The following is a 13,569-nucleotide window of genomic DNA, read 5'->3' on the forward strand; positions in this document are numbered from 1 at the left end:
GGATGGACTGTGCCATCTCACTGAAACATCTCAAAAGAGAACCCCGCATTTCAACTGACACAAACCAAGGAGTAGGACTGTTTAATCATCTTCACAAAAGGCTCTAAAAGAGCGTCTCATTTTATCAACCATGCCATGGACATTAAGGCCTCCCTTCCCACATACATAAACATCTCTTTTCTTCTCTTTGTTCTCCTAAAGATTGATATATACTCTCCTGCTCAAAGGTCTACATGGCACATACTTCTTTGATGTGGGAGTGATTTCTTTCTAATCTGTTGCTTTCATTGGTTAATTAATAAAGAAACTGCCTAAGCCCATTTGATAGGCCAACCCTTAGGTGGGTGGAGTAGACAGAACAGAATGCTGGGAGAAAGAAGCCGAGTCAGGGAGTCGCCATGATTCTCCCGCCGGACTCAGACGCAGGTTAAGATCCTCCCTGGTAAGCCACCAGCTTATGGTGCTACACAAAATATTAAAAATGGATTAGATCAGTATGTAAGAGCTAGCCAATAAGAGACTGGAACTAATGGGCCAGGCAGTATTTAAAAGAATACAGTTTCCATGTAATTATTTCGGGACATAAGCTAGCCATACGGGTGGCTGGGTGCCGGGGACGCAGCCCCGCCGCTCCATATTTCAACACTTCTTAAGTCTATTATTCAATAAGGTGGTAATGTGTGGGCATATGTGTACAGGAATTTATGAGATAAATATAGTATATGCCCTTGCTCAAATTAGAGATGAATATATAACATGTATATAATGACAAAGTTGGAATAATAGCTGTCTTGTAAGCCTTGCCAGTATTATTTTATATATTATTTAACAATAAATAGAATCAAGAAGGAAAAATAGTGCTTTCTCTGCATGCATACTTACTGTATACACTAAAATTATATAAATTATATAAATTTGACATGATGGAGATGGAGTTTTAAACCAGCATTTGACTTCCTAAAAAAATGGTATTATAAAATGACTCACATGGCAACCTGAGTTTTATCTTTTTATCCTCCTCCCCTTCTCCCCCAGTGTACTTTTGTCCATTAGAATGGGTACCTTGTGCAATTTTATATTTGATATTGAAGAATCACTTATTTTCTATTATTGTGAACTAAATTAAACATTAGTTTTATTGCAGTACAGATAATAGTTGTGTTGGATATCTTTGTGATTGTATGGTAAAATACTGGAGACAACTAACTTGTAAAGAGAAAAGGTAGCTCACAGTTTTGAAGAGGTTCAAAGTCTGCTCCATTTGCCTGGTCTTTGCGAAGGTTGTTGGGTGGTAGATGATCACAGCAGGAAGGTGGAGAAGCAAATATCACCAGAGAGAAATGAGATGGGTTTGTCCAGGTTTGCTCTTTTCATACTGGTCATTTCTGGAGAACTCAAGAGGACACATGAGAACTCTCTTACCTCCAGTAAGGTGTGACTTCAACTCACAGGCCTTCTACCATATAGTAATGCCACCCTGGAGACAAAGACTTTGATAACAATGGGCCTGTTGGGGATACCCAGAGCACACCTAAATCACACCAATAGAACACAGTAAGCGCAGAACCAATACTAACGTTCTCCTTCGCACAAATGCTGCTTTTTTCTTTTTATATCGCTGTTGTGAGCTCTCCTCTCTGATAGACTTGCACTTCCCTCTGTTACAGACTCGAAGCGAAGCCGCCATGACTGTCCTGAGTGGCCATGTTGTAGTCTGTATCTTTGGGGATGTCAGCTCAGCCCTGATTGGCCTCCGGAACCTGGTGATGCCGCTCCGTGCTAGCAATTTTCACTACCATGAGCTCAAACACATTGTGTTTGTGGGCTCCATCGAGTACCTCAAGCGAGAGTGGGAAACACTGCACAACTTCCCCAAAGTGTCCATATTGCCTGTAAGTCAAGGTCACACTATTTGATGCTTTGCTCTTCATCTTTTCATTCACAAAAGGGAATCCCAGGTGGCTGTAATTGCTGAAGCTTTGATCCTGCCTCTGCTCCTTCATGTGGTTTCAGGCCCGAGGATGCAGCAGTCCTCCTGTGCTCTGCCAAGAAAGTCAGAACCCTGGGAGGCCTTATTAAAAGGAATTTGCAGCCAAGTGCAGCCTCTTGTCAGGGGTGAAGTTGAGCTACCACCACATGCATTAACCATACCAGTGTCTAAATCCTCTTTCCTAGGTGAAATTTAGAGTGTCGCCCTGTTTTGATATACACATCTAGAATTCACTTATAAGATTCCTGTTGGCATTTTAATTTGATGGGGCTAATTCTTAGAGAAATTCTGATCTGTCCCATCTTTATTCTAATACTGACCAAATAAATAAAGGGGAGAATTATCTCTAATGTATGAAATTCCAAACCTCTTCTGTGGACCAACCTCTGCCCAATCTTTGTTTTCCATGGCTTTGTATGCATATGTGTACATATGCAAACATATATGCATATACATATAATGTGTGTGTGTGTGTGTGTGTGTGTATATATATATATATATATATAATGTCATCTTATTACAAAGATCACCAATCTACAAAAGACAATTTGGGACTCCATAGTTTAATGTGAAAGTATGAGATGAATGATTTAAAAGTCATATAACTAGCCACTTTCAAATTATAATATATTCTCCACCAAATTATAAACTTATATTATTCTTTTCAAAATTTTATATGGTTGTCTATGCCACGAATTCAGGAAAATATCACCTATCCTCTAATAATTTTTTCCTTTTTGGATTTTTGGGACAAGGTCTCACAATATAGCTCTGGCTGTTCTGGTCTTGAATTTACAGAAATCTGCCTTCCTCTGCCTCCTGAGTGCTTGGATTAAAGGCATGTGCCAGCACTGCCTGGCTCCTCCAACTATTTTGTTAATTTTAATTTAAAGTATTTAGGGATATGCAACCTGTTAGGTTTTTCTGCTGTTTATCAGCTTCCAGAGCCTCAGAAATGCAGCAACAAGGGCTAAGCAATATAATGTGTTAAAGCATCTATAAGGAGCTGTCCTCAGTCAGCAATCCAGTGGAGCCGTGCATCTCCCCTAATGCTTGGCACAAGTCCCCCATATGCATCAAAAACTGCAAGAAGCATTAGGTAGATCTCCTTTGGATGCAGGACCAAAACCTGACTGCTTTAAGGTATGCATGTAGTTGAAGACGGTTACCTGTTACAATTCACTCACTGGACGAACATTCACATATACTGTATGTACATTGCTAGATACAGAAATATGGTCAATTTGATTATACTTTCTATGATAATCATCTTATATGTGCTAATTCTTGTGATCCCTTGACCTCTGAAGTTAGCTCTGTTAAAAGTGAACTAATTTGCTAGATGCAAGAGTGTATGTGTATATAGATGGGGCTTGTGGTATTTGCGCATATGTGTGTGTTTCCTTCTGTGTGCCCCATGCACATTTACTCACCTTCCTCTGCAAGTCGGGATGAGTCTCCTATTTGTAGAGCCTTTATAAATCCCCCCAAATTTAGCACACTTAAGCACTGGTAAATTATAAGCCTGGTCCGTGTCTTCATTGTTTAACCTGTGTCATTCAAATGAGGGCAACCGATAGAAACACAATAGCTTTCTGTGGATGTCCTTGGTATTCTTGTGGTTTGAACTGACATGTCTGTAACTGGACATAAGTTCCCTTACATTGCAACTAATGCTGACTGAGTTCCCTATATGGTGAAAATTAAGAGAATATGGACATAGACAGCTGTTGTTTATACATAGCAATGTGATACAGAAAGTTGGTCACACTTAATGTTGTGCCAAGAGATCACAAAAGATGGTTTTTCTCTCCTTCTCCCGAGATACTGCTCCAGTACCTGGACCAGGACCTTCATTGTACCTATGGTTCTACTTGCCCTTACTCTGTGGCTCCACTTGGTAGCAGTATTTAGGAATCCTGACATCCACTGAATCACAAAGAGTTGATGGGCTGCATAGTATTACCCAGGTCCTATTTCTCCAAAGCCCATCTAGTGATGGAAACAAGAAGAGATGCATACAGCAGCTGGCAAATACTTGGCTAATACAGGCTCTAGGTTGAAGGTGTATCCATATTCCATTTTAAGAAAAAATTTAAATAAATCTAGAATATCAGTGATGCTGATGGCTTGATGGGACCCCAAAAATAATGCTCTGGAACGGGATGGTCCAGGTAGTTGTGCTGGGACGTCCTTGGGAGGACACTGTGTAAGAGTGCTGGTCCTCTCGTAGCTGTGATTGCTCTCCATCATTAACCTTGCGTCTGCAGAGGATGTTCTACTGTCTCCCATCGTCATGGGTTTTTAAAATCTCTGTTTACTGGCTTATTTATTTTTAATTGCGCCAGTAATATACAAGTCTGTTCTTGTTATAAAATATTCAAACAATATAGAAGTATATAAAGTCAAAAGCAAACTTTCCACTTCATCCTTTCTTCTCCCAGAGGTGATTACTGTTATTAGTTTAGTGTATAGTTTTTCCTGAGTTTTCCCTGAATTTGCATACTTTTATAAATATATAATTTTTACTTCAAGCAGCTTCATTTTTTTTCTAATAAATGGGGTTAAACTTTTAAATTGTTCTCGATCCCCACCTCCCACCACTTACTGTTCCTTTATCTTGGAGATTATTCCAGTTCAGTGGGTATATAGAGGGCTAGCTCTGGCTGTCCTTGAAGTACACATGTCGACTGTATAGGTATGTCCAAAATCTTATGTTGTCGGATATTTATGTAGTTTCCTTGGCTTTTCTTTTAATTACTGAAAAATATGCAATAGAATTTTACGGCCCTAAGCTTTCTCTCTCTGCTTTGCAAAATGCACACTGATTCCACTGGCTCCTGCAGCCTTCCGACTGAGCAGAGCCAGGAGCCCACCTCATCACACCCTGTTTTGCTGATTTCCCCATGGCTGCTTTGGAAATTCTAATCGGATATGCTGTCTTTTGCCAGAGACAGAAGTGACCTGCTATTAAATAAACAGGCATTTGAAACCCACCCCCTCGTTATGTTCTGAAAGGCAGAGGTTGCCACAGGACAGTTACTTAAATCAAGACAATTTCCAGGCAGGAGGAAGATGGAGACCCTGGCATTATTCGCCTCGCGTTTGTTAGTAATAGCTTGATTGAGTATTGAGAGCTGGCCTGAAATGCTGCCATCAGCACCGACTACCCTTTAGATTAGCGTGCAGCCCTTATTCCCTGAAATGTAGTTAGGCCAGCTTAATGTCAAGACATAAAAAAGATACTTGTTAAATAATGTCCCAAAGCTCCAGCTCAGTCTTTAATTTGTTTTTATTTTTTCCTTCTTTCCCTCCCCTCCTCTCCCCTCCCTCCCTCTCTCTCCCTCTCCCTCTTCGTGTCTCTCTCTCTCTCTCTCTCTCTCTCTCTCTCTCCACCACCACCCCCATGCCAAAGGGTACGCCATTAAGTCGGGCTGATTTAAGGGCTGTCAACATCAACCTCTGTGACATGTGCGTTATCCTGTCAGCCAATCAGAATAATATTGATGATACTTCGCTTCAGGACAAGGAATGCATCTTGGCGTCACTCAACATCAAATCTATGCAGTTTGATGACAGCATCGGGGTCTTGCAGGCTAATTCCCAAGGTAAGGACAGCCTGTAATACTTCTCTGCTGTGCCTATGGGGGACAGGGGCTGGCAAGAGGGATATCCTTCACTCAGTAATTCAAAGAGGCTCACATCAGCCTGTCTGGCAGAGAAACCTGTGGTCGCCACAATGGCTTAGAGAGGAGCATCTGTCCTTCCTGCCATCTGGAGATGTAGACCTGAACCCTGGTGTACGTCTCCCTCCCTCCAGTTTGTTGCCTTTCCATGCAATAAAAGAATTTTTAAATAGTCAACCTCTTGGCCTTTGCAAAGAAGGGGCTTTATGACCAGGGTCACTGCCTAATTAAAGATGCTAACTGTATACTTCTCTGTCCCTTCCCTGTGAGTACTTTTCCATGGAGCTGAAATGGGAGTGTTAAGCTTTGCTATGGTTAGGGTCACATCCAAGACTCCTAAGGTTGGAGATCTCTAAAGAGTAGGGGTGAGGAGGATACTTGAAGTCATGTAGCAAGGAATGATGCTTGTTGGCCTGTGCATTTTACTGTGGGAGGCATAGAGGCCTTAAATGACACACAGCTGCCTTTTCTTTTGGCCCCAATCTTCCCTGTCATTTACTCTGGGATTTTGGACAGGTCGTTTCAAGTAAAGAGGCCTTCTTGTAGTCTCGGGGAATCAGCGCAGCAAGTAACTCCATAATAAGTGGCCCTGGGACTCGGGATCAGGAAGGATAGGAGATGAAGTATTTCCCTCTGTGTGACAGATCTGTGTAGGACATGCAGGGTCTGCTGGATGGGTATGGTTGAGCGCTGAACAGGAACCCTACTCCTGTCATTCCGAGAAGCAAAGCCTGAGAGGACTGCATCTGCTAGGGCAGGAAACTCCTTATTGGTAGGTGGCCTCCACATGCAGGCCTTTCTGGAAGCTTGACTGCCTTGTGGAGCTAAGACCTTGGTGTTCTGCTATCTTTGAGCAGCCCGACATTACCAGCCTCTTCTAGCTTCTGCTCAGATTGGCCATAAAACCAAGACACACAGTACCTGCAAACCTCTCCACTGGCAGGTTCTCTTCCTTGCACTGCAAGCTGGCCATTGAAGAAGGGTGCTGAGGAGGGACTGGGGAAGTGAAAAGGAAGGAAAGGCCTTAAGGCTACTTTACATTGGGGCCATGAGCAGCAGTGATGTTCAAAGCTAATCTTGCAAGAGTGTCCAGAGAGTCAGTGGCCTTGCTACTGGGCTCTAGGAGAAGAGGTGCAGGCCTTCCCCTGGGGAGTGTAATGCCTCCCTCTTTGCTCTTTTTGTGGAATGGGGAATCAGGGCCTCCTTGACTTGGGTTTCTGCAACTCTTCGAAGGTTGGCTCAGTCTCTTGTTCTAGCTGAGTCACTTCCTGCTTCCATTTTTCTGACACAACCTTGCCTGAGGCTTAATTTTGACCTCTTCATTCTACCATCCTGCCTGATACTCCCAAATGTAGACCTTGGCACAATCATGCAAGAGGGCAACATGCCAAGGCCCTGAGACAGACTCTAAGTTCTTCCAGGCTGCACACACAAGACACAGAACTTCCTTCCTGCCCAGTTTGCCTGGAGAGCACTGGGGAGAAAGAATGTAGAAAGACAGTAAACTCACCTTCCTGGGGGGTGAATTCAGCAAGCTGGTACGTGGTACCTGCCTTTAAGCCCCTGCTCTTTAATTTGTCTTCCTCGCCTTCACCCTGGTGTGAGCATCACCTAGGGCAGCGTGTTGGAGAGGCATCTTCTCGTGGCCCATCTTAAACTACCTGTCAGATGTGCATTCTAATGAGCTCCCCGGGTGACTGGTACAAGCTGCTCTCAAGCTATTGACATCTTCACACTAACAAACCCAGGGCACTGAACATGCTGATCAGCTAGTTCAGACATGCCTCCTGTCCTGGGAGGGAGTAGCGAGGGAGCTGGAAAGGTTTGAAAGGAGCAGTTCTCCCTTTGGGTAGAGATGGTGAGAACAGAAGAAGGTAGGGAAGCCCTTCCTTCCTCCTGTCTGTCTATGTCCTCTCGGTACGGTGATGACCCCAAGGTCTGCAGATGTATGACAATGCACCCATGTGTAGTTACAAAGATGTTCCATCCAGCTCCCTTTAAAGTTCATCCTACCTCAAATTCTGTATAATGTCCCAGCTCACAAAATCCTCCCTTCCCCCTGTGCTCAACGACCTTGATATCAAGGAAATCAGGAATAAGCAAAGGGAATAAGTTCCAGCAAGAGATATGGAGGGAGAAGAGACATTCCTTTTTCTCTCAGAAGAAGGAAGGTATGTCTTTCTTTTGTGTGTGGAAGTGCACACGCTGAGGCAGTCTGAATGCTGGACTCCTAACTATTTTGTGTATTCAAATGCTAACCTGAGATAGGGTAGCCTGGAAAGGTGAGAATTTGAGGAGGTAACTAGGTCATGAAGACAGTGCTCTCGAAAGGAATTGGTGTGAAAAAGACCTTAGAAATACCCAAAATTCCCACTACTTGGGGAGATTAAGGAAGAGGGTACTATAGAAATCAGAAGTCCTGATCCGGATGTCTATGCATCCTGAATGGTGAGAAGGAGCTCTGTTGTCAATATCCAACAGGTAGCATGCAGTATGCATCTCATGGCCTGAATGAATGAGAAGGACCACCAAGAGCAGAGGAAGGCAGAGCATAAGACATATGTCTGCCAGGCAGTATTTCTCTTAACCTTGGGCCAGCAGGTGCCTCCTGGATGCCAGCAGTCAGTTCTACTCCTAAGGACACAATATGGAAACTTTTGGTTGTCGGAGGAGATAGCTGCTTCTTGGTTCCCGCTGCCCAGAACTGAAATAATCACACAGAAACTATATTAAATTACTGCTTGGCCCATCAGCTCTAGCTTCTTATTGGCTGACTCTTACATATTAATTTAACCCATCTCCTTTAATCTGTGTATCACCACGTGGCTGTGGCTTACTGGGTAAAGTTCCCAGTGTTTGTCTCTGGTGGGCTATGTGGTTTCTCTCTGCCTCTGCCTCCTTACTTCCAGCATTCAGTTTAGTTTTCTCCACCTACCTAAGTTCTGCCCTGCTATAGGTCCAAAGCAGTTTCTTTATTAATTAACCAATCATATTGACAGCATACAGAGGGGAATCCCACATCACTTGGTAGCCAAAATACTCCATTTTTCTTTCTCACTTTGTCATCTCCTACCCCGTTATTAGCCTCTGCATCATCCTCTGGTATCACTCTGATATCCCAATAGCAGTGGTCCAGTGGCGGTTCCAACAGCAAGAAGTGTCTCTTCCCTCCCCACTGCTTACCTCTAGCGCTCACCCTGTACCCAGTTGTTTGAGTTCCTTTTAGCCATGCACTAGATAGGGGCGCTGAATGTCCCTGCTGTGTCCCCTCTCTGAGACCTCTTTGACTAGCTTGTATTCCCAGCGGCCTCATACTTGCTTCTCCACCCAGGTATCTGACAGGTCCACACTCCAGTGGAAGCTGCAATTACGGGCAACAAAGGCATCGTGTTGCTCTTTGCATTTTAGGAAATATATCTCATGTCCCCCGAGTGGAAACCAAAGAGGTTTATAGGACCTGCCAGGCCGTTTCATCATGATGTGTCCTAGTGTCCTGGACAAAACCCCACAACTGCCTTGACCCATGCATGAGCCATGCTTTCATTTCCCCAGAACCCAGCTGGGTTCAGACGTATGGACGGAGGAGAATGCTGTGCTCTTGTGGCAGAGTGCTCGTGTGGGCAGTTGTTCTGAAGTGCTGCAGCTGAACAAGAAAGAGCATATTAACATTGAGGGAGCCCAGCCTCTGCGGTGAGGATTTGTGTCTGTGCACTTGCCGTGCCGTGTTATTCTTTGCTTCTCTTCCCCTTCCCCTTTAGCATCGCTTTTTCTAGCCCACATGGTGTCAGAACTGACCCAGCGTAGGGATTCTGCACCAGACACTTTCTGGAAAGAGAGGAGATGTGATGGCTGGTTGTCAAAAACAATTACAGCAGAAGGTGGCACATTCCATGTGGGATGGTATATCCAATGTGACATTTGGGTCTATGAGATGCAGTTTTAATATACAGCAGGCAAAACTGCAGTGACAATTCCATAAAGCAGGTGAAGCTGCTTCTTGCTGGTCAGCAAACATCAGCTCAGAACCACTTTACAGCTCTTTACCAGCAACTAAGTGCCTTTATTTACAGAGTGCCTGTCACTTCCCTTGGCTTGGAGAGCTGGTGTATTATTTAGCACGCATTTATCTGGGGAAAACACTTCCATTTAAATCAGCTGGTACAATAGTGCCTCTTGCCAGCCCGTTTCACTCTGGTTCTAAAAGACAAGAAGAGAGTCTGATCTCGGAAAGAGCAGAGTTCATTCTCAGGGGGCCTCTGGAATCAGGACCTAAAAAGAGACTGCGCTAGAGTTGCTCTTTTTTTTAAATATAATAATGTGAACTAAGCATCTTGCACCTAATTTTTGCTTTGGGTCTAAGTAAGGAATAGAAAGGATTAAGTATGTGGTTCCCCTGCCCTCAAGGACCAGCCACTCCATAGGGCAAAAATGGCTTGGATTCGGCCTCCCGCTAGCAAGGAGGAGCTCAGTGGGTGGAGAGTGATGACAATACAAAGCCAGGAGGACCAGGGTAGCAAGGGAAGGGGTGTGTCTTTTCCTCGATTCCCAAGTCTTCAGGAGTCTTCCCAGAAGAGCTGTCAGGTGGGCCTGCGCTGCACGCGTGCGGCTAGGCAGCTCCTGTGAAGGACCTGGTGTGAGCATGATGGAGGGGCTGGACTTGCCCTCGCACTTCATTTTATCAAAGTGAAACTGCAGTAGTATCTACTACTCTGTCTTAGTGTTCTGACGAGATGTCCGGCAAGGAGCAATTGAAAGAAGGAAGGGGTTGTTCTGGCGTATAGTTGGTGGAAGATATTCCATTATGGTCAGGAAGGTCTGGTGGCAGGAATAGGCCAGTCATTCATATTGCACCTGCAGTCCAGAAACGGAGAGGAAACAGGAAGTGTCATGAGTTATAAAACTCAAGGCCCGCCCCCAGCGATTTTCTCCGAGCAAGGCTTTATCTACTACCAATTCCACGGCCTTTTCAAACTTTGCCACTTTTACGGGACAAGTGAGTAAACCCTGAGCTTAGCAGGTGTGGGAGGGGTATTCACTTCACCTATGAACTATACGAAATGGTTCTGGGTGGCTAGTGGCTATGTAACTGGGCTGCTTAGCCTGAGAAAGGTAGCTTCATGTCTTGATAAGGGTTTGGACTGGGAGAAGTCATCCAAGATTTGGCATAACAGGGCAGTTATAAATCTATCTTTGAAAAAGATACAGCTTGACCCTGGCTTCCTGTGAAATGGGATGGGGCTCAGTGTGCAGCTTTGGGGTAGTAGAGCGAAGCAATGCAGGCATGAAGGTGGATTGGAAGCATAGAAAAGAGTTGCAGAGGACAGTGGATGAAAAGGGGAGGATGAATAAAAATCTGGGAATGGGTTTCAAGGTTGCCGTCTAGAGAATGGCCCTACAACTAAGGAAGAAGAGAGGACCAGGGGCCTGGAGAGATGGCTCAGAGGTTAAGAGCATTGCCTGCTCTTTCAAAGGTCCTGAGTTCAATTCCCAGCAACCACATGGTGGCTCACAACCATCTGTAATGGGATCTGTTGCCCTCTTCTGGCCTGCAGGCATACAGACAGACAGAATATTGTATACATAATACATACATACATACATACATACATACATAAATAAGAGAGGACCAAGGAGGAGACACAGGCAGGGGAAGAAGGGAAAGAATTTAGTCCTGATCACTTTGAACCACTGAGGACAACCATACAGCTGGCTGCACAGCCTGCATTGTTACCTCAGCGTATGTGAAGAGCAGAAGGTTCTTTGACCTTCGATGGAGGGTCAGAATGGAGGTTCAGATGAAATAAAGGATTTCATTCTTTGACAGGATGCAGATGTTCTTCCATTTCTAGTGGGATAATACCCAAGTAGACCCATCAGAGTTGAAACAGCATCCCCCAGGCCAGAGAGACGCTTCCTCTGGTAAAAAGACTATGACGTGAGTTTGATTTGACTTCTACAGCTGGATGCAGTTGGACGTGCCTGTGATCCCAGCCCTTAAGTGGCAAGGTGCGAGGCAAACCTGGGAGAAGCAGCTAGAAGATCACGGATGGGCCAGCTAGCCTGAATCACACATGTGTAGCAGTTTGATGATCTCTCTTTTCCTGGCATATTTTTGATCGTATTAACTTTCTCAGGACTTGAGAAAAAAACTCAAATGGAGGAAAAAAACGACAGGGGAATGATATGGGAGCATCAGACTCTGTTTCCTGCCAACTGGCTCTGTTTGCCAACCTTGCTTCTGTCACCCTCTCTAAGTGATAAGAACAGGTATTAGTTACATAGGACACAGTATTGGGAAGGGACAAAGATGAGATCCAGCTTTGCAGCATGCTTACCCCAAAGCCAGCAGCATTCTGTGCTTGGAGCAAGCTGAGCTCTGTAGGAAGCTTTCCCTTTCTGGTTCAATGCCTGGGCTATGTTCGGCTGCTAGTTTTAAGGAACCTTCCTTGTTCTCTTCCTGCTGTAGGTTCTTCACTTGTATGATTTGTGCTCCATGTCTTTTATGAGTCTGTCCAATTCCACAAGCACCTGCTGTGCCCCAGACTGTGTGGTAGTCTTTGTTGGTGAGATGGTGGGCATGAAACTCATTCCTGGTCTGACCTTTTCCTATACAAATATTTATGAGGAAAGAGAGCACTTGGAAAAACTGCCCAGATAGTCTTGCATGAAACTCACTATATAGATGAAAATGACCTTGATATGCCTACTTCAGTCACACACACACACACACACAAGTTTGCACACACCCACATGTATGTACACACGCATATACACATGAATGTACATATCCCTGTTTGTCCAGCCTTCTGTTATCTGAAGCCATAGTGACTTCTGTATTCCCCTTTGGATGGATACTGTGGATTGGGGTCTTCACCTTACTGAATGGCAAGTGCAGGCTTCTTAAGGACTTTGTCAACCTGGAACTCAGGGACAGAACTCACAGGAAGGAATCCACTATGAGCATCTGACTATTCATTCACAAGCTAGCACTAAGGAGAGATTGGGTCATTCTTGCTGGTGAAGGTCTAATTCATTGGGAGCAGTGATTATTTCAACAGAAGGGTATTTCAAAAGCCATGAAGAGTTGAAAGGGGGAAAAGGACAAGCAAAAAAATGGTTCAGAGGGCACAGCCAGGATGAGGAAACCGTGACAACAAGCCACTTGCTAAATGGCTGAGATGAGCAGGTTAAAAGGTCCATTGTGTCTTGTGTCCCATTGCACAAAGACCAGGACCATCAGCTAATGATGAAAAAAAGAACGAGTTTTCTCATCTACCATAAGGAAGTCATTCCCAGGAAACAGAACAGGATCTGCAGGGATCGTGAGCATCTTATGGTCATGTGCTAAAGGAAAGTTACTGGCCACCATGATCTCTGTGATGAGAAGCCGATTAAACGAGATGAGCCCAGTGGTCCTTTATAACGGAGGTCTCTGGAATTTCCTTGGTTTTTATTACATGGGGGTCTGCATTTTATATGTTCTGTAGCCTTGCTCCGGAGGGAGAGCTGTGGTGTTTGGCAGGACAGGGGTCATGGGTCTCTCAGTGGAAGTGTTCACATCCTTCCTGAATTGTGCTGTCTTTGTGTCTAGAGCTGCAGTGTGGCCAGTGCAGGGCAGGCATCTGTACATCTGGAGTTCCCATCAGAGTCACAGGTGACCCCGTCCCCCACTCCCATGTCACTACTCATCAACACCTGCCCTTCCCACTTTCTGCTCGTCCTCTGCTTCTCGCAGATTGCGGACACACCTATGCACGGTTCCTCCCACCCAGCCTCTCTCTCTGAAACCAGAGAAGCATTTTTTTCCAGCGGCTCCTGTAGAGCATTTCATTACCACAATATTCTCTCTCAATTCCGAAATGGCAGTGGGGGAGCGCCATTTCTCTTTATGCC

The 13,569-nt window shown here is 44.7% G+C and overlaps 1 protein-coding gene across 8 annotated transcripts in view; it reads left to right on the forward strand.

Moving 5' to 3' along the window:
* The window catches only part of Kcnma1 (potassium calcium-activated channel subfamily M alpha 1), a 740,126-nt gene that overhangs the window by 655,790 nt on the left and 70,767 nt on the right, over nucleotides 1-13,569 (forward strand). For all 8 annotated transcript variants that reach the window (XM_057786232.1, XM_057786233.1, XM_057786234.1 and 5 more), the window contains exons 21-22: nucleotides 1,668-1,892; nucleotides 5,406-5,598. In XM_057786232.1, coding sequence (XP_057642215.1) covers nucleotides 1,668-1,892; nucleotides 5,406-5,598 — 418 coding nt within the window. The remainder of the gene's footprint in view (nucleotides 1-1,667; nucleotides 1,893-5,405; nucleotides 5,599-13,569) is intronic.

Source organism: Chionomys nivalis, chromosome 12, assembly GCF_950005125.1.
Source record: "Chionomys nivalis chromosome 12, mChiNiv1.1, whole genome shotgun sequence".
Lineage (NCBI taxonomy): Eukaryota > Metazoa > Chordata > Mammalia > Rodentia > Cricetidae > Chionomys > Chionomys nivalis.